Here is a 21,268-nt window from a genome sequence, read left to right on the forward strand (position 1 = left end):
GTCATTCTGTAAATCTGAGCTTTTTATTGACTTTCCTGAAGCTCAACAAATTGAGAACTTTTTTAATGCAAAGATATTAAAGATAGTCTCTTTAGGATGTCAGTGCAGACCAGTCCCTCGTGGGCAAATTTAACAGAGTAAAAAGGACAAAGATGGATCAATCCATGCTTTCTAGCTGCACAGGATTTCATCATTCAAAATGTTACAAAAAAGTAATAAAAAAAGATAATTATCATTTATGGTTTCTTTTTTTTTTTTAAGGAGAGTGAATCTCAATATTTTGTGTTTTTATTACAGACAGACTATAAACAGAGGGGCTGACAGGTTAAGATGAGAGACAAAGAGTGAACCTCGGTCTCTGGCAGGGATTCGTACACGGGCATAGGGCTGGGAGTGTTGGCGACTTCACCATGGTTCTGGAGCTTTAGGGTTCCTTGGCTTCACTGGTGTGAAGTTAACTCTAGATGGGGCTGTGGGGTTTCTGTGGCGTTTACTGAGATGTGGCGACCTGATGAACATGTTGTTATTGTCACCAAACTGCAGTCCTTCCACATTGCTCATGTTGATGGAGAATCCCCCTGGATGAGAAAGGGGTTATGGGTGTATATTAATAGTCTGTCCTTGGTTCCTCACGTCATCCACAACAAGCATTGGAGAAGAAGGTCCCATGTCCCTCCCCTCAGACCTTCTCCTCCAATGCGTGCTTAGGAGGCAAGTAATAAAGGAAATACTTTTGATATTCACCCAGCTCTATCTCAATTGTCACTCATTTCTTCCTTTTCAAAATGTCTTCAAGAAGAGGAAATTCTTCCTTCTGACACTTAGCAGCATGGAAAGACTTGGGAAAAAGCCACAGATATTTTTAAACACCTCTTAAAGGGATGGTTCACCCAAATTACAAAATGGCGTATTGATTTCCTTACCTTGCAAGCAGGCTATGGACAAGATATGACAGCAATCAATGCTTTGGTTTAGTTTCCCTGGCACTGTTTCCACATGCTAACGTTTTAGCATTTGTGTCACAAATCCAATTCAAGTCATGGTACTGATATTAGCATTTTTCTGGCATCATGTCCAAATCATTCGACAGATTCTAAATTGATAGTGAAGCTCAAAAAAGTAACTTATTGATGATTTGAACATGATGCGCAGAAAATGCTAATATCGGTCTCATGACTTGAATGGTATTTGTGCCACAAATGCTAAAATGTTACCACGTGGAAACTAAACCAAAGCATGGATTCCTGTCATACGTTGTCCATGCAGTGCCTTCAGAAAGAATTCAGACCCCTTGACTTTTTGTGCATTTCGTTGCGTTACAACCTTATTCAAAAATGTATTCAATAGTTTTTTCCCCTCCTCAATCTACACACAATACCCCATAATGACAAAGCAAAAATAGGTTTTTAGAAATGTTAGCATTTTTATTACAAATAAAAAACTGAAATATCACATTTACATAAATATTCAGACCCTTTACTCAGTACTTTGTTGAAGCACCTTTGGCAGCAATTACAGCATCAAGTTTTCTTGGGTATGCTGCTACAAGCTTTGCACACCTGTATTTGGGGAGTTTCTCCCATTCCTATCTGGAGATCCTCCCAATCTCTGTCAGGATGTATGGGGAGCGTTGCTGCACATTAATTTTAAGGTATCTCCAGAAATGTTTGACCGGGTTCAAGTCCGGGCTCTGGTTGGGCCACTCAAGGACATTCAGAGACTTGTCTCAAAACCACTTCTGAGTTTTCTTGACTGTGTGCTTAGGATCGTTGTCCTGTTGGAAGTTGAACCTTCACCCCAGTCTGAGATCCTGAGCGCTCTGGAGCAGGTTGTCATCAAGGATCTCTCTGTACTTTGCTTCATTCATCTTTCCCTCAATTCTGACTAGCATCCCAGTCCCTGCCGCTGAAAAACAACCCACAGCATGATGCTACCACCACCATGCTTCACCGTAGGGATGGGGCCAGGTTTCCTCCAGGTATGACACGTGGCATTCAGACCAGAGTTCAATCTTGGTTTCATCAAACCAGAGAATCTTGTTTCTCATAGTCTGAGAGTCTTTTGGCAAACTCAAAGTGGGCTGTCATGTGCCTTTTACTGAGGAGTGGCTTCCGTCTGGCCACTCTACCATAAAGGCTTTATTGGTGGAGTGCTGCAGAGATGGTTGTCCTTCTGGAAGTTTCCACAGAGGAACTCTAGAGCTCTGTCAGAATGGCCAAAAGGGTTCTTGGTCACCTTCCTGACCGAGGCCCTTCTCCACCGATTGCTCAGTTTGGCCGGGTGGCCAGCTCTAGGAAGAGCCTTGGTGGTTCCAAACTTCTTCCATTTAAGAATGATGGAGGCCACTGAGTTCTTGGGGACCTTCAATGCTGCATAAATGTTTTGGTACCCTTCCCCAGATCTGTGCCTCAAGACAATCCTGTCTTGGAGCTCTACAGACAATTCCTTTGACCTCGTGGCTTGGTTTTTGCTCTGACATGCACTGTTAACTGTGGGACCTTATATAGACAGGTGTGTGCCTTTCCAAATAATGACCAATCAATTTAAATTACCACAGGTGGCCTCCAATCAAGTTTTAGAAACATCTCAAGGATAATCAACGGAAACAGGATGCACCGGAGTTCAATTTCGAGTCTCATAGCAAAAGGTTTGAATACTTATGTAAATAAGGTATCTCTGTTTATTATTTTTAATACATTTGCTAAAATGTCTAAAAAACAGTTTTTGCTTTGTTATTATGGGGTATTGTTTGTAGATTGTTGTGGATTGTTTAATTATTTAATCCATTTTAGAATAAGGCTGTAACGTAACAAAATGTGGAAAAAGTCAAGGGGTCTGAATACTTTCTGGAGGTACTGAAGTCACTGCTTCCAGGGTAAGGAGACCGATATGTAACTTGGGTGGACTATACCTTTAACCAATAGACACATAGCAAGTAAATAGACTGAAGTATACCTGTGGGATAACTGGATGTGGTAACTGGAGTGGAACACAGGCGCTGAAAGGAGAAATTAGAGAGTAAATATTATCATTTTTATGTATTTTATTAGGGAGTCATACTGAGACCAAGGTCTCTTTACAGATGAGCCCTGAATTACATCAAGTATAGAAAATACACACATCAAAATGTAAATACAAAATGTAAGCAGAAAGAAAAACAGGGTCATAAAAAACAAACACATTCATCAAATGTAAGAACATTTCGAAGATTGTTCCACAAAGGAGGTGCAAGAAATATAAAAGCTGATTTGCCTAGCTCAGTAGTTAGGTATCTCTGAGAATGGGTGTGGTAACTAACTCCTATGTCTAAAGTTTAGAACTTGGTCACATTGTAGCCTATGACCTGAGCTTTAGACATGACATTGGTTTCTTTGGTGTCAATGATTCAGCAGAGTACTCACTTCACTGTTCTATTATAACGGTTATTTTGGGAACACGTTTCCATACAGAAACATGACTCTGTACCTGAAAATTGACCGCTGAACTTTGATTAGATGCAGAGCGGGAAGCTGTTGTTTTGCAGTCATGATTGAATACAGGGGGGAACATCTTTGGTTTGTGATTGGTTGAAGAAGTAACCTGATCTGCATCTGGCCATCTCATTGGCTGGGTTGTGTGCTGAAGGGTTGGATATTCTATGAGGGAGAAAAAAATTAACAAAGAATCTTGTGAAAGGATAATACATTTTGGATTCAAACATTAGGGGCCAGTAATCTTTCTCATTTCAACCTCATTGGTTACTAAGCAACCACCCACGACAATCCCTCATTGGTTACCAGAAACCCTCCCATGACAACCTCTTGTTGGTTACCCGCGACAACTTCCTTGCGTATACCTTTATATTTCTGTTTCGAGGTCAATCTCCCAGACGTTTCCTGTAGCAAACACAAGAACAGGAAGTCAAGTTTTTTACCTTGGTCGATTATACTGATGTGTTCTGACTTCAAAACTTGAAAATATGAAGTATCTGTATTCATGTCACTGAGGGAGAGAGGAGAATGTAGAACGTTTACATTCTGTCAGAATATGTTATTGTTTGACATCAGGGATCCTATGGAAAGGAAAATGGCCACAGTCTGGTACAAGTCAACAGGACAGCCATGAGTTGGGGAGGAGTGAGGAATTTGGGCTGAGGTCAGGTCAGATAAAGTGAGGAAGAACAGATATCACTAAAGTTCTGTCTAGCAACAGAGATGTATTGGCTGTTCAGTGATGTTAGGAGGTTTAAATACCAGTGCTTGTGTGAATATGTCTTGGTCTAATGCAGCTGTGTGACCCAGTGGGTGAATAAACTTGGTTTGAGCTTTACTAAGTGTCCATGTGTTTTCTACTCTATTTAGAATCTAACAATACCCATAACACCACCAACTGTTATTCTACATGTTACACAAGAATGCAGACTCATGTTACTCTGTGTAGGCCACTCTGTTTTCTCATACACAACATGTTTTTCCTTGAATATAGCAAAAAGAAAATAGGTCCTGAATAATGTTGTATAATATTTTTTTATTTATATTTATCAGACATTTTCCAATTTTCCATTTTCCTATTTGAGCATCTGGTGCAAAATATCTCAAATTATTAACTTTAGACCCATACCTGGTTCCACGGGGGAAGTTTCCCCTAGGTACTGATTTAGGATCAGCGTCCCCTCCCCCAATCCTAACCATAACCATTACTGAGGAAAATTCAAAACCAACCAGTGTTAAACGCCAACTTTACCATACATCGCATACCTGTGTTGGGGGAGGTTCACTCTTCACACGATCAGAGATTTTCACTTTGTGTTTTTGAATTCCTGTGAAAGGTGAATAAATAAATGAATGGATGGATGAATGGATGAATGAACGGATGAACGCACAAACAAATTAATGAATGAATGATAACTGCAGTGGTAATTTAAGATGTTTGGAAAATGTATCGAGTTATAAAGGGTTGTACCTGATGGCTGTGAGATATGAAGGGCAGCAACAGAGGATGTAATACTCTGCTCACTCTCTGAGTCCTGGAGAGAGAGAGAGAGAGAGTGAGAGACAGCCAGACAAACAAACAGAGGTCGGAGTGAGAATGCGAGGTAGACATAGTTGTTTAATAAAGTTGACTAGTGCTACGGTGCTACTGCTACGGTACTGAAAGCTTTGAATGACAGGGTCATCTTCAGTACCAGTTTTTTCTGCACTTGATGGACGGCATCATTTATCCCTTGTTTGTGTTTCTCGTACATCTTCTCTGTCACAGCAAGGCAGTCTGAACACCAAAAAAATAGAGCCATGGGTCACAAGAAAATATGGGTTAAAGATGTACATTGGGATCATGAGCACAAAAAAAATCATAACATATTGCACAAATTTGATTTGTAACATATCCACTCCCCTCCAGACTCTTGTCTTACCCAGGAATGTGGGTCTCAGGGTGGGCTTTGTATCCCAGCATCTCTCCATGAGGTCCACCAGTTCCCCCAGCCCTTCGACCTGGTCCCTGTCCAACGCATCCAGAGAGGGTCTATCCCCCTCGGGAATCCGGAACCGCACCAAACTGGACCGGGCGTCTAGGGGGACGGGAGGGGGAGGAGAGGGAGGGTTGTGAATTAGAGGGAAGTGGGTATATCTTTGATGGACAAATGTATTTAGGTTTGTGTGTTAGGACTAGTCACTCACTAGGATATGGCTCTTTTCCCGTGATAATGGACCACAGTAGTATGCCATAGCTGTTAGAAAGAGAACAATAATCATCATGATAGCCATGTAGCGTATCTTTCTCTTACTACAGTGCCATCAGAAAGTCTTTTCCGCATCTTGTTGAGTTACAAAGTGGGATTAAAATGATTCAATTGTCATTTCTTGTCAACGATCTACACAAAATACTATGTAATGTCAACTTGGAAGAAACATTCTTAACCTTTGTAAAAAAAAATGGAATAACAACTTTAATATTAATTTTCAAAACAAAAATATTTTGATTAGATAAGTATTCAAGACCCTGAGTCAATACATTTTAGAGTCACCTTTGGCAGCGATTATAACTGTGAGTATTTCTGGGTAAGTCTCTAAGAGCTTTCCACACATTTGGACTGTGTAACATTTGCCCATTATTAATTTCCAAATTCTTCAAGCTGTGTCAAATTGGTTGTTGATCATTGCGAGACAGCTATTTTCTATGGTCTTGCCATAGATTTTCAAGCAGATTTAAGTCAAAACTGTAACTCGGCCACTCAGGAAGATTCAATGTCTTCTTGGTAAGCAACTCCAGTGTATATTTGGCCTTGTGTTTTAGGTTATTGTCCTGCTGAAAGATGAATTAATCTCCAAGTGTGTGGTGGAAGCAGGCTGAAACAGGTTTTCCTATAGGATTTTGCCTGTGATTAGCTCAATTTCATTTTTTTTAAATCCTGAAACTCGCCAGTCCTTAACGATTACAAGCATACCCATAACATGTTGCAGCCACCACTATGCTTGAAAATATGGAAAGTGGTATTCAGTAATGTGTTGTATTGTATTTGCCCCTGATGAGTTCTGACTCTAAACTTGAAATATTGTTAATTATCAGGTATTTTATTGGAATATTGAGTGCCATAGTCTGGTTTCTACACCAGAAGTTAATGGTTATATGTAGGCGGAATGTATATAGTGGATGCAATTCAGCTTGGAATGTACTGAGTTAAAAAAAAAGGCAATCACATGTTTACAGGCACTGATAAGCATGGAGAGCATGGAGAGGTCATATTAAGGGAGAAGGAACAGTTTATTGCCTGCATTACTTAACTTCCTGCCTTGCAATAAATATATAATGTTTAGACAGAAGGAGGAGACTCCTCCCAAATTGGGGTATACATAATACCACTGGTGGAAATATGTCTTTGTCTTATGCAGCTGTATAAGACTGACCCAGTGCGTGGATAAACTTGGTTTGAGCTTTATTAAGAATCTGTGAGTTTTAATCTGTTTATTTAGAACCTAACACCACAAACATAACACTTGTATTCAGGGCAAAAAGTGAATTGCTTTTCCACATTTATTGCAGTATTACTAGGCTTCCTTCTTTTCACATGGTCAGTTAGGTTAGTATTGTGGAGTAACTACAATGTTTTTGACCCCTCCTCAGTTCTCTTATCACAGCCATTGAAGAGCGGCAGGTAGCATAGTGGTTGTTTGAATTCAGAGCTGGCAAGGTGGAAAATACTGTCGTTCTGCCCTTGAGCAATGCTGTTAACCACAACAACTGCTCCCTGTGCACCTATAACATGGATGCTGATTAAGGCAGCCCCCCGCACCTCTCTGATTCTCTGACTCTCTGGTTGAATGCTTTCAGTTGTGCAACTGACTAGGTATCCTCCTTTCCCATTAAACTCTGTACCTGTTTAATAAATCACCATTGGCCTCATGGTGAAATCCCGAGTGGTTTCCTTCCTCTCCGAGTTAGGAAGGATGCCTGTAACTTTGTAGTGACTGGGTGTGTTCATACACCATCCAAAGTGGAATTAACAGATGAGGTAGTCATTCAAAAATTATTTTAAAACACTCACAGTGTATGACTTATATGACTATGTAAGAACATGTTTACTCCTGAACTTATTTAGGCTTGCCATAACAAAGGGTTTGAATACTTCTTGACTCAAGACACTTCAGCTTTTCATTTTTTATGAATTTGTAAACATTTTGAATTCCACATTGTGTGTAGGCCAGTGACACAAAATGTCAATGTAGTCCATTTTAAGGCTGTAACACAACATAATGTGGAAAAAAATCGGAGTTTGAAAACATTCTGTAGGCACTATATGTATCCATTCAGTTCACAAGCATTTCGCTGCACACTTTATACCTGCTGTAAACTGTTTTATTATTCTGAATGATGCCTTGAGAAAGAGTGAAATGTCAATTGTATCAATGGTGTATACTTACCTGTAGATATCCGAGGCGTGGGTGGGCTTGTATGTCATGTCAAAAGCCTCTGGTGGCATGTAACTTAATGTACCGCCATCCTCTCCCGTGTACTTCCTGTTCGCTTTAGAAATGCTGTGGTAAACCCTGGCTAGGCCGAAATCTGTCAGCTGGAGAGAGAGAGAATAATGTCACAATCATTGGTGAAATTGCCAAGGGAGGAGCATGGGGGGCACATACAGTGCCTTGCGAAAGTATTCGGCCCCCTTGAACTTTGCGACCTTTTTCCACATTTCAGGCTTCAAACATAAAGATATAAAACTGTATTTTTTTGTGAAGAATCAACAACAAGTGGGACACAATCATGAAGTGGAACGACATTTATTGGATATTTCAAACTTTTTTAACAAATCAAAAACAGAAAAATTGGGCGTGCAAAATTATTCAGCCCCCTTAAGTTAATACTTTGTAGCGCCACCTTTTGCTGCGATTACAGCTGTAAGTCGCTTGGGGTATGTCTCTATCAGTTTTGCACATCGAGAGACTGACATTTTTCCCATTCCTCCTTGCAAAACAGTTCGAGCTCAGTGAGGTTGGATGGATGGAGAGCATTTGTGAACAGCAGTTTTCAGTTCTTTCCACAGATTCTCGATTGGATTCAGGTCTGGACTTTGACTTGGCCATTCTAACACCTGGATATGTTTATTTTTGAACCATTCCATTGTAGATTTTGCTTTATGTTATGGATCATTGTCTTGTTGGAAGACAAATATCCATCCCAGTCTCAGGTCTTTTGCAGACTCCATCAGGTTTTCTTCCAGAATGGTCCTGTATTTGGCTCCATCCATCTTCCCATCAATTTTAACCATCTTCCCTGTCCCTGCTGAAGAAAAGCAGACCACCATGTTTGACCGTGGGGATGGTGTGTTCAGGGTGATGAGCTGTGTTGCTTTTACGCCAAACACAACGTTTTGCATTGTTGCCAAAAAGTTCAATTTTGGTTTCATCTGACCAGAGCACCTTCTTCCACATGTTTGGTGTGTCTCCCAGGTGGCTTGTGGCAAACTTTAAACGACATTTTTTATGGATATCTTTAAGAAATGGCTTTCTTCACCACTCTTCCATAAAGGCCAGATTTGTGCAATATACGACTGATTGTTGTCCTATGGACAGAGTCTCCCACCTCAGCTGTAGATCTCTGCAGTTCATCCAGAGTGATCATGGGCCTCTTGGCTGCATCTCTGATCAGTCTTCCCTTGTATGAGCTGAAAGTTTAGAGGGACGTGCCAGGTCTTGGTAGATTTGCAGTGGTCTGATACTCCTTCCATTTCAATATTATCGCTTGCACAGTGCTCCTTGGGATGTTTAAAGCTTGGGAAATCTTTTTGTATCCAAATCCGGCTTTAAACTTCTTCACAACAGTATCTCGGACCTGCCTGGTGTGTTCCTTGTTCTTCATGATGCTCTCTGCGCTTTTAATGGCCCTCTGAGACTATCACAGTGCAGGTGCATTTATACGGAGACTTGATTACACACAGGTGGATTGTATTTATCATCATTAGTCATTTAGGTCAACATTGGATCATTCAGAGATCCTCACTGAACTTCTGGAGAGAGTTTGCTGCACTGAAAGTAAAGGGGCTGAATAATTTTGCACGCCCAATTTTTCAGTTTTTGATTTGTTAAAAAGTTTGAAATATCCAATAAATGTCGTTCCACTTCATGATTGTGTCCCACATTGTTGTTGATTCTTCACAAAAAAATACAGTTTTATATCTTTATGTTTGAAGCCTGAAATGTGGCAAAAGGTCGCAAAGTTGAAGGGGGGCCGAATACTTTCGCAAGGCACTGTATCTCTGCACCAGCCGTCCCTGAATATGATTGGCCTCTATTGGTGCCCCCATTCTCATTGGGTCAGAGCGCTGTCAATCTGGCTCAAATTGAAAAGGTTCTGGTTTTCCCGTTGGCTGAGAAACATTTTTTGGGCAGCTCCGTGAATGCTGACAGAATAGAATCAGGAGACAGACTCGGGAGTTGGGATCAACATTCAACAACACAAGTGTAATAATTACTCTTTGGTGTGTGCTTATATTTGTCCTATTTCACAGATGTACAAGTATGTATTATACATGTGAAATAGTTTTCATATACATGAACACTATGAAATAAAGCATATGGAATCATGTAGAAATCAAAAAAGTGTTAATTAAATCAAAATATATTTTATATTTGAGATTCTTCAAAGTAGCCACCCTTTGCCTTGAAACCAGCTTTGCACACTCTTGGCATTCTCTCAACCAGCTTCATGAGGTTGTCATCTGGAATGCATTGCAATTAACAGGTGTGCCTTGTTAAAAGTTCATTTGTGGAATTTCCTTTGAGCCAATCAATTGTGTTGCGACAGGGTAGGGTTAGTATATAGAAGATAGCCCTATTCATTTAACTAGGCAAGTCAGTTAAGAACAAATTCTTATTTACAATGACGGCCAAACCCTAACGATGCTGGGCCAATTGTGCGCCGCCCATGGGACTCCCAATCAAGGCTGGTTGTGATACAGCCTGGAATCGAACCAGGGTCTGTAGTGACGCCTCTAGCACTGAGATGCAGAGATGCAGTGCCTTAGACAGCTGCGCTACTTGGGAGCCCAAATAAGCAAAGAGAAATGACAGTCTATCATTAATTTAAAACATGAAGGTCAGTGAATTCTGAAAATCTCAAGAACTTTGAAAGTTTCTTCAAGTGCAGTCGTAAAAACCATCAAGCACTATGATGAAACTGGGTCTAAATCAGGACCGCCACAGGAAAGGAAGACCCAGAGTTACCTCTGCTGCAAATCGGCAATTAACTGCACCTCAGATTGCATCCCAAATAAATGCTTCACAGAGTTCAAGTAACAGACACACCTCAACATCAAATGTTCAGAGGAGACTGCGTGAATCAAGCCTTCATGGTTGCTGTGAAGAAACCACTACTAAAGGACACCAATAAGAAGAAGAGACTTGCTTGGACCAAGAAACACGAGCAATGGACATGAGACCGGTGGAAATCTGTCTTTTGGTCTGATTTCAGTCCAAATTTGAGATTTTTGGTTCCAACCGCTGTCTTTTTGAGACGCAGAGTAGGTAAACGGAAGATCTCCACATGTGTGGTTCCCACCGTGAATCATGGAGGAGGTGTGATGGTGTGGGGGTGCTTGCTGGTGACACTGTCCGTGATTTATTTAGAATTCAAGGCACACTTAACCAGCATGGCTGTCACTGGCTGTATAATATGATTTTGTTACCATCTAATGCACATTCAGATGTCATAAATCAGCACTGCAGAGCTCTCCCTGTCCTCTGTCGTACCTTGATTGTATTACTGTTGATGAAATCTGAAATGTGCATGTAACACTAGAAGCTAATTTCCTAAAATGTATTAATTGAAAGTGTGGGTTCACAGCTCCAATCCAGATGTGTTGGTCATTACTAAGACGTGGTTAATTAAGGAAGAGTGTTTTGAATACTGATGTTAACCTTTCTGGTTATAACCTTTTCGGCAAGACAGATCTTCCAAAGGTTGGCAATCTTTACCAAGGATCACCTTCAGTGCTCTGTTGTCTCCACCAAGTCTGTCCCCAAACAATTTTATTTGCTGGTTTTAAGCATTCAACTTTCAAATAGCTTTTCGTTGACTGGGTGCTATCATCCTCCATCAGCACCGGCCTGTACCCTATCTGCCAAAAACGCTCTCCTGGCTCCTTACACTAAGTCTGAATTTGTCCTGCTAGGTGACCTAAACTGGGACCTGCTTAAACCACCTGACCAAGTATTTGAAACTTATTTGGTACATAATGTTTGTTGTTTTTCTATCTCTTAATTTTTTACTTCAGTTTATTTTAGGAAATACTTTTCAAACAATTACAGTGCCTTGCGAAAGTATTCGGCCCCCTTGAACTTTGCGACCTTTTTCCACATTTCAGGCTTCAAACATAAAGATATAAAACTGTATTTTTTGTGAAGAATCAACAACAAGTGGGACACAATCATGAAGTGGAACGACATTTATTGGATATTTCAAACTTTTTAACAAATCAAAAACAGAAAAATTGGGCGTGCAAAATTATTCAGCCCCCTTAAGTTAATACTTTGTAGCGCCACCTTTTGCTGCGATTACAGCTGTAAGTCGCTTGGGGTATGTCTCTATCAGTTTTGCACATCGAGAGACTGACATTTTTTCCCATTCCTCCTTGCAAAACAGTTCGAGCTCAGTGAGGTTGGATGGAGAGCATTTGTGAACAGCAGTTTTCAGTTCTTTCCACAGATTCTCGATTGGATTCAGGTCTGGACTTTGACTTGGCCATTCTAACACCTGGATATGTTTATTTTTGAACCATTCCATTGTAGATTTTGCTTTATGTTTTGGATCATTGTCTTGTTGGAAGACAAATCTCCATCCCAGTCTCAGGTCTTTTGCAGACTCCATCAGGTTTTCTTCCAGAATGGTCCTGTATTTGGCTCCATCCATCTTCCCATCAATTTTAACCATCTTCCCTGTCCCTGCTGAAGAAAAGCAGACCACCATGTTTGACCGTGGGGATGGTGTGTTCAGGGTGATGAGCTGTTCAGGGTGATGAGCTGTGTTGCTTTTACGCCAAACACAACGTTTTGCATTGTTGCCAAAAAGTTCAATTTTGGTTTCATCTGACCAGAGCACCTTCTTCCACATGTTTGGTGTGTCTCCCAGGTGGCTTGTGGCAAACTTTAAACGACATTTTTTATGGATATCTTTAAGAAATGGCTTTCTTCTTGCCACTCTTCCATAAAGGCCAGATTTGTGCAATATACGACTGATTGTTGTCCTATGGACAGAGTCTCCCACCTCAGCTGTAGATCTCTGCAGTTCATCCAGAGTGATCATGGGCCTCTTGGCTGCATCTCTGATCAGTCTTCTCCTTGTATGAGCTGAAAGTTTAGAGGGACGGCCAGGTCTTGGTAGATTTGCAGTGGTCTGATACTCCTTCCATTTCAATATTATCGCTTGCACAGTGCTCCTTGGGATGTTTAAAGCTTGGGAAATCTTTTTGTATCCAAATCCGGCTTTAAACTTCTTCACAACAGTATCTCGGACCTGCCTGGTGTGTTCCTTGTTCTTCATGATGCTCTCTGCGCTTTTAATGGCCCTCTGAGACTATCACAGTGCAGGTGCATTTATACGGAGACTTGATTACACACAGGTGGATTGTATTTATCATCATTAGTCATTTAGGTCAACATTGGATCATTCAGAGATCCTCACTGAACTTCTGGAGAGAGTTTGCTGCACTGAAAGTAAAGGGGCTGAATAATTTTGCACGCCCAATTTTTCAGTTTTTGATTTGTTAAAAAAGTTTGAAATATCCAATAAATGTCGTTCCACTTCATGATTGTGTCCCACATTGTTGTTTATTCTTCACAAAAAAATACAGTTTTATATCTTTATGTTTGAAGCCTGAAATGTGGCAAAAGGTCGCAAAGTTCAAGGGGGCCGAATACTTTCGCAAGGCACTGTATTTTTCTTAAAACTGCATTGTTAGTTAAGGACTTGTAAGTAAGCATTTCACTGTAAGGTCTACAGACCGGTTGTATTCAGCGCATGTGACTATTTTAAATTGGATTTGATTTGGAAGGGTTATTTGACCAAGAATGTGAGTGATGGAGTGCTGCATCAGATGACCTGGCCCCCACAATCACCCGACCTTAACCAAATTGAGATGTGTCACACCGTGACCTTAGAGATCCTTATTATTCTCTATGTTTGGTTAAGTCAAATTAAAATCAAATCAAATCAAATGTTATTTGTCACATACACATGGTTAGCAGATGTTAATGCGAGTGTAGCGAAATGCTTGTGCTTCTAGTTCCGACAATGCAGTAATAACCAACAAGTAATCTAACTAACAATTCCAAAACTACTGTCTTATACACAGTGTAAGGGGATAAAGAATATGTACACAAAGATATATGAATGAGTGATGGTACAGAGCAGCATAGGCAAGATACAGTAGATGGTATCGAGTACAGTATATACATATGAGATGAGTATGTAAACAAAGTGGCATAGTTAAAGTGGCTAGTGATACATGTATTACATAAGGATGCAGTAGATGATATAGAGTACAGTATATACGTATGCATATGAGATGAATAATGTAGGGTATGTAACATTATATTAGGTAGCATTGTTTAAAGTGGCTAGTGATATATTTTACATCATTTCCCATCAATTCCCATTATTAAAGTGGCTGGAGTTGAGTCAGTGTCAGTGTGTTGGCAGCAGCCACTCAATGTTAGTGGTGGCTGTTTAACAGTCTGATGGAAGCTAGATAGAAGCTGTTTTTCAGTCTCTCGGTCCCAGCTTTGATGCACCTGTACTGACCTCGCCTTCTGGATGATAGCGGGGTGAACAGGCAGTGGCTCGGGTGGTTGTTGTCCTTGATGATCTTTATGGCCTTCCTGTAACATCGGGTGGTGTAGGTGTCCTGGAGGGCAGGTAGTTTGCCCCCGGTGATGCGTTGTGCAGACCTCACTACCCTCTGGAGAGCCTTACGGTTGTGGGCGGAGCAGTTTCCGTACAAGGCGGTGATACAGCCCGCCAGGATGCTCTCGATTGTGCATCTGTAGAAGTTTGTGAGTGCTTTTCGTGACAAGCCGAATTTCTTCAGCCTCCTGAGGTTGAAGAGGCGCTGCTGCGCCTTCTTCACGATGCTGTCTGTGTGAGTGGACCAATTCAGTTTGTCTGTGATGTGTATGCCGAGGAACTTAAAACTTGCTACCCTCTCCACTACTGTTCCATCGATGTGGATAGGGGGGTGTTCCCTCTGCTGTTTCCTGAAGTCCACAATCATCTCCTTAGTTTTGTTGACGTTGAGTGTGAGGTTATTTTCCTGACACCACACTCCGAGGGCCCTCACCTCCTCCCTGTAGGCCGTCTCGTCGTTGTTGGTAATCAAGCCTACCACTGTTGTGTCGTCCGCAAACTTGATGATTGAGTTGGGGGCGTGCGTGGCCACGCAGTCGTGGGTGAACAGGGACGACAGGAGAGGGCTCAGAACGCACCCTTGTGGGGCCCCAGTGTTGAGGATCAGCGGGGTGGAGATGTTGTTGCCTACCCTCACCACCTGGGGGCGGCCCGTCAGGAAGTCCAGTACCCAGTTGCACAGGGCGGGGTCGAGACCCAGGGTCTCGAGCTTGATGACGAGCTTGGAGGGTACTATGGTGTTGAATGCCGAGCTGTAGTCGATGAACAGCATTCTCACATAGGTATTCCTCTTGTCCAGATGGGTTAGGGCAGTGTGCAGTGTGGTTGAGATTGCATCGTCTGTGGACCTATTTGGGCGGTAAGCAAATTGGAGTGGGTCTAGGGTGTCAGGTAGGGTGGAGGTGATATGGTCCTTGACTAGTCTCTCAAAGCACTTCATGATGACGGAAGTGAGTGCTACGGGGCGGTAGTCATTTAGCTCAGTTACCTTAGCTTTCTTGGGAACAGGAACAATGGTGGCCCTCTTGAAGCATGTGGGAACAGCAGACTGGTATAGGGATTGATTGAATATGTCCGTAAACACACCGGCCAGCTGGTCTGCGCATGCTCTGAGGGCGCGGCTGGGGATGCCGTCTGGGCCTGCAGCCTTGCGAGGGTTAACACGTGTAAATGTCTTACTCACCTCGGCTGCAGTGAAGGAGAGTCCGCATGTTTTCGTTGCAGGCCGTGTCAGTGGCACTGTATTGTCCTCAAAGCGGGCAAAAAGTTATTTAGTCTGCCTGGGAGCAAGACATCCTGGTCCGTGACTGGGCTGGTTTTCCTCTTGTAGTCCGTGATTGACTGTAGACCCTGCCACATACCTCTTGTGTCTGAGCAGTTGAATTGAGATTCTACTTTGTCTCTGTACTGACGCTTAGCTTGTTTGATAGCCTTGCGGAGGGAATAGCTGCACTGTTTGTATTCGGTCATGTTACCAGTCACCTTGCCCTGATTAAAAGCAGTGGTTCGCGCTTTCAGTTTCACGCGAATGCTGCCATCAGGGTGTGACTCGGGTGGGAAAGTCTATGTTTTCTATTTCTTAGTTTTTTGCTGAGTGTGGTTCCCAATCAGAGGCAGCTGTTTATCGTTTTCTCCGATTGGGGATCATATATGAGTTGTCATTTTCCTTGAGGGTTTTGTGGGGTCTTGTTTTCTGTTTAGTGTCTGTACCTGACAGAACTGTACACTTTCGTTTTCGCATTGTTATTTTGTTCGAGTATTTTTTTGATAATAAAAATCATGAACACTTTCCAGGCTGCGCTTTGGTCCACTCCTTTCGACAAGAGCCGTTACAGAAGACCCCACCACCAAAGGACCAAGCAGCGTGGCCAGGAGGAGCAGGGATCCTGGGCCTGGGAGAAAAGAGAGTGGAGGACATCCTGGACCTGGGAGGAGGTAATGGCAGGGGACAAGACCCTGCCATGGAAGCAGGCAGAGGTAGAGAGAGAGGAACGGCGACGCTACGAGAGTTGAGACAACAACGGAAGCCAGAGAGGCAGCTCCAAAAACATTTTGGGGGGGGCACACGGGGAGATTGGCGGAGTCAGGATTTAGACCTGAGCCAACTCCCCGTGCTTCCAGTGGGGAGCGTGTGACCGGTCAGGCACCGTGTTATGGGGTGATGAGCACTGTGTCTCCAGTGCGCATTCACAGCCCGGTGCGCTCTGTACCAGCTCCCCGCAGTTGCCGTGCTAGAGTGGGCATTCAGCCAGGACGGATTGTGCCGGCTCAGCGTTCCTGGTCTCCAGTGCGTCTCTTCGGCCCAGGCTATCCTGGTCCCAAGTCCGGAGCCTCCAGCGACGGTCCCCATTCCGGAGCCTCCAGCGACGGTCCCCAGTCCGGAGCCTCCAGCGACGGGGGGGTACTGTCACGCCCTGACCTTAGAGATCCTTATTATTCTCTATGTTTGGTTAGGTCAGGGTGTGACTCGGGTGGGAAAATCTATGTTTTCTATTTCTTAAGTTTTTTGCCGAGTGTGGTTCCCAATCAGAGGCAGCTGTTTATCATCGTCTCTGATTGGGGATCATATATAAGTTGTCATTTTCCTTTTGGGTTTTGTGCGGTCTTGTTTTCTGTTTAGTGTCTATATCTGACAGAACTGTGCGCTTTTGTTTTCGCTTTGTTATTTTGTTTGAGTAATAAAAATAATAAATAAAATAATAAAAATCATGAACACTTTCCATGCTGCGCTTTGGTCCACTCCTTTCGACGAGAGCCGTTACAAGATGGTTTGGGATGACTTGGACCGCAGAGTAAAGCAAAAGCAGCCAACAAATGCTCAGCATATGTGGAAACACCTTCAATACTGTTGTAAAAGCATTCCAGGTGATTACCTAATGAAGCTGGTTGAGAGAATGCCAAAAGTGTGCAAAGCTGTCATCAAGGCAAAGGGTGGCTACTTTGAAGAACCTCAAATATAAAATATATTTAGATTTGTTTAACACTTTTTTGGTTATTACATGATTCCATATGTGTTATTTCATAGTTTTGATGTCTTCACTAATATTCTACAATGTAAAAAATAGTCAAATATAAAGATAAACCCTTGAATGTATAGGTGTGTCCAAACTTTTGCCTGGTACTGTATCAAACCAAGAATCCTGGGACTTGCCTTGGCATGGAGGCTGTCATCCAGCAGCACGTTACTGGGCTTGAGATCCAGGTGCAGCAGGGGCGGATCGAGGTGGTGGAGAAAGTTCATGCCCAGAGCCACCTGGTGGGCCAGGCGGAAGGACAGGGGCCAGGGTGGGGGGCCGGAGAGACGTTCCTGGAGGGTCGCCAGGGACCCCCTCTCCATAAACTGTAGAAATATTACAAATAAAGGAGAATAAATACCCACACATTGTATATGCTACTAATTACCACCCGTGCATGAGTCAATAAGTCAGACTTATTCACAGTAGGTATTATTTACCTCCATGACCAGCCCCAGGTGGGTGGAGGGGCCGGAGCTTGGGGGCCGTCCCTGGTACACCCCTAGGATCCTGAGGACATATGAGCTCCCCCCCTGGCGCATGAGGTCTGCCTCTCTGAGCAGAGATGAGCTGGAGCTGGTGTGTATGTGTGTGTGTGTGATGGGTAGGTAGAGGTAGGTGTGTGTGTGTGGTGTGGTGTGTGTGTGTGTGTGTGTGTGTGTGTGTGTGTGTGTGTGTGTGTGTGTGTGTGTGTGTGTGTGTGTGTGTGTGTGTGTGTGTGTGATTTGTAGGTGGGTAGAGGTGTGTGAGTGGAGGGACAAAATAATTGACAGAGATATAGGCAACATGTTATTGAGGAAAATTTGGAATTTTCCTGGGTCAGTACTCGAACCCGGGTCAAACGACTGTCGTTACCCCAAGAGATCCGAACCCCTTGATGAAATCAATAGGTGTTGGGTTAACAATGGTCGCTACAATATGAATATGCACTCAACTCAAGAAAGTACTTTTAAGCAAAGTTGTGAAATAGACCATACTTACCCGTCATCATAATGCAACAACTTGATGGCCACGTCCAACCCCCACTCTACATGTCTGGCCTTGTGGATCTGTCCAAACCCTCCTGAGCCAATCACACACCATTTCTGCAGGCTGTCATCACCAATCAGCAACGGAGCCGGACAACTGGACAGTTCCATCTTTCACCAGGAGGCCAAGGAGAAATACTGCAACTAAACCACAAATGAAACAATGGATTGTTACAGCATGTGTGATGATTTACAAAAGAATGTACAGAATGTAGGCTACAATACTGCACAAAGTAACTGATTTACTGTAGCTACTGTGCCAAAGTGAGAAGAACAGACCATCATAAAGAATACCCTCAAGACAGAAATAGAAAAAAGACAAAGGAGGGAGAGCGAGAGAGAAAAAAAACAATCCAATTCCGATCAACTCCCATATCTACTGGGTGAAAAACCACAGTGTGCCATCACAGCAGCAAGATTTGTGACCTGTTGCCACAAGAAATGGGCAACCAGTGAAGAACAAACACTATTGTAAATACAACCCATATTTATGTTTATTTATTTCCCCTTTCGTACTTTAACTATTTGCACATCGTTATAACACTAATATGACATTGGAAATGTCTTTATTACTTTGAAACTTTTGTGAGTGTAATGTTTACTGATAATTTTGGGTTGTTTATTTCACTTTGTTTATTATCTATTTAACTTGCTGTGGCAATGTAAACATTATGTTTCCCATGCCGATGAAGCCCTTTGAAATGAATTTAATTGAAAGAGAGAGAGAGAGAGAGAGAGAGAGAGAGAGAGAGAGAAAGAGAGTAAAGACTCAATCTCTCAACTATATTAATATTTTCCTTCATACTCTTTTAACTTCCTCAATTATAATTTACCATTCAATAAAAATAAGAAAAAAATCACAGAACCAAACAGAACCATGCTTACCTTTGTGGTTTTCATGCTCTGTATAACAACAGGTGTTATTAAAACACTATTTTGCAATGAAATGGCAGCGAAAATGATCAAACCCGTTGTGTTAAAAATATGTCAGTTCATTTACTGCGAGATATCTTTTCTAATGGCGGTGTACTTCTCATAAACTTCTTTCACTTCCCATCAAGAATTGGCAGAATCAGAGGGATGACGCCCCGATTGAGTGACAGAGCAGGGGCGCCTCACCTGGCTGCGAAATAGAGTGAAGGTGAAGATAACCTGATTGGTGACAGTTGTAAAATGTTTTCGTAAGCTAAATAGCCGTTTCTTCGAATCATTGGCAATGACATGTTTTTATTATAACGAGCAATTTTAGAAAAATGTCCTAATGCGGTGTGTTTTGAAAATATCGTTTATTTTTTTGAATAATTGTTTTAAATTCCACTACATAACCTATTTTAGGCATATTATGATTATGTCCCAATTGTGTATTGATATGGACTTAGGCTACTTGAGCTGACAACCATTATTATTGACTGAATACTAGATTGTTGCAATTAATTACAAGACGATGTTAATTTTAGTTTACAGCTGTACCACCTATCTATAGAAAGGGAAGTTTTTATGTTGCACGTGACGTAAATGGAATTTCCCTGATCGCTCGGTTTATTTTGGTTTCCGCTAGATAGCACAGCTTCAAAGTCAAAATGGACTATATCGTAAAAATCAATGAAAACTAAAATCTGCTTTTTGGTCTTAATTTGACGTTATAGTTAGGCATTCGGTTACCAGTGTGGTTACGGTTAGAGTAAAGGTAAGGTTTTTTAAGTAAAAATTTAAGGAGATAAATTGTAGAAATAGGCAGGGTCTGTGACTTTGTGGATGTGGTAACTAGTGACGACCGTTAATTCTTGTTTCTTTTTATCGTACAGCCTGGTGTATCTGCGCATTTATGTTCTTTCACAGAGCTAGGGATTTTACGATAGCATGTTGTTGTTATGTACAAGTGTGTTCAGTCACTTCGAATCTGATATTTATGTAGGTCTATAACACATTATTCGAAAGCACCAAAGATATTTAATAAAGTATTAAAAGTGTCGGTGATATTACCGATAATAACCTATTTAAATCGTGCGTGTTAATCTGCCTACATGATTACGTATGTCGCAGATACTCCAGCCTTTATGTTGTTGTGTCTGTATAGTGTCTGTTTTAAAGCCCACATAACTTCAGACAGTACTTTCTACAGTAGCCTAACTCTGTTGCTCAATTCACAAACTTTCTTGTATAATATTACCAACCTTTGCTGTCGCTCGTTCACGTCGTTTTTTGTGTCACGGTACTTGTGAACTTTGGACTGCATTGTTCTATGATTACAGAAGGCAAAACCAAGTTATTCAAATACTAGAAATCGAAACTGAGAGAAGCAACTTCGGGAAAAGGATGAATGAGGTTAGAGAATTATTTTGTTGAGTTTGTTCATAATATTATTTAAATATAGCCTACAATTAACTTTGTAAATTAATTAAACTATTATAGCTGTGGACGATGCTGGACGATGGACGATGCTGTGTTTAGAGAGTGTGTTAGTACCTGTTATAATTCTGTGTTCATAACCAAGTGGTGGTAGGCCTTATTATTTAAGGTGTAAATAACAATTGGATGCATTCACGTGGTTTAAACTCGTTGAGAAACGGCGACTGGCTAATGGCCAACAACAAGCTGGGTCAAAGACAAACTAAAATTACATTTTCATGGATGTAAACGAATTATAGTTTTCATAAACTGTTAATAGATTGCTGTTTATAAATAATGTTTTGTTGTTGTATTTAACTGCCGAAATCCTGTTATCGAGGTAATTTCCTTAGTAAGTGACTTCAAAAAAGTTTCAAGTCAAAGATCCTCCAAGTCAGAGTTACATGTGGGAAACAAAATTGTTTTGCCCGAGTTGTGACGTATCACCACAGACCTTTGACC

At 41.8% G+C, this 21,268-nt stretch overlaps 2 protein-coding genes across 5 annotated transcripts in view; one reads left to right on the forward strand and one right to left on the reverse strand.

Annotated features, from left to right (window-relative positions):
- On the reverse strand, positions 1 to 20,710 carry ripk3 (receptor-interacting serine-threonine kinase 3). Of its 2 annotated transcripts, none has more exons than XM_042329496.1 (14): positions 20,593 to 20,710; positions 18,372 to 18,562; positions 17,831 to 17,966; positions 17,528 to 17,716; positions 7,899 to 8,047; positions 5,658 to 5,707; positions 5,393 to 5,548; positions 5,165 to 5,247; positions 4,942 to 5,005; positions 4,737 to 4,798; positions 3,836 to 3,875; positions 3,466 to 3,635; positions 2,956 to 2,998; positions 1 to 578 (listed from the first exon to the last, which is right to left on the reverse strand). In XM_042329496.1, the coding sequence occupies exons 2-14, from the start codon at positions 18,527 to 18,529 to the stop codon at positions 406 to 408; spliced, it is 1,473 nt and encodes a 490-aa protein (XP_042185430.1). In that variant the 5' UTR covers positions 18,530 to 18,562; positions 20,593 to 20,710; the 3' UTR covers positions 1 to 405. The 2 variants fall into 2 exon arrangements, with proteins under 2 accessions (XP_042185430.1, XP_042185429.1); XM_042329495.1 differs by lacking the exon at positions 20,593 to 20,710 and adding an exon at positions 19,304 to 19,487.
- LOC112259733 (NEDD4-binding protein 1) overlaps positions 20,605 to 21,268 on the forward strand; it is a 24,594-nt gene continuing 23,930 nt past the window's right edge. For all 3 annotated transcript variants that reach the window (XR_006084450.1, XM_042329472.1, XM_024434355.2), the window contains exon 1: positions 20,605 to 20,743. The gene's annotated coding sequence lies outside the window, so the exon portion shown is untranslated. The remainder of the gene's footprint in view (positions 20,744 to 21,268) is intronic.

The sequence above is a fragment of the Oncorhynchus tshawytscha genome, linkage group LG10 (genome assembly GCF_018296145.1).
Source record: "Oncorhynchus tshawytscha isolate Ot180627B linkage group LG10, Otsh_v2.0, whole genome shotgun sequence".
Taxonomy (NCBI): Eukaryota; Metazoa; Chordata; class Actinopteri; order Salmoniformes; family Salmonidae; genus Oncorhynchus; species Oncorhynchus tshawytscha.

What these genes read in the sequence shown, in the direction of transcription:
- ripk3 (XM_042329496.1), bottom strand. Translation starts at nt 18,529, where the DNA reads ATGGAACTGTCCAGTTGTCCGGCTCCGTTGCTGATTGGTGATGACAGC. An exon ending in ACCTGGGGCTGGTCATGGAG is followed by an intron (nt 17,717 to 17,830) that starts GTAAATAATACC and finishes ATATTTCTACAG; the next exon opens with TTTATGGAGAGGGGGTCCCT. An exon ending in GGGAAAAGAGCCATATCCTA is followed by an intron (nt 5,549 to 5,657) that starts GTGAGTGACTAG and finishes CCGTCCCCCTAG; the next exon opens with ACGCCCGGTCCAGTTTGGTG.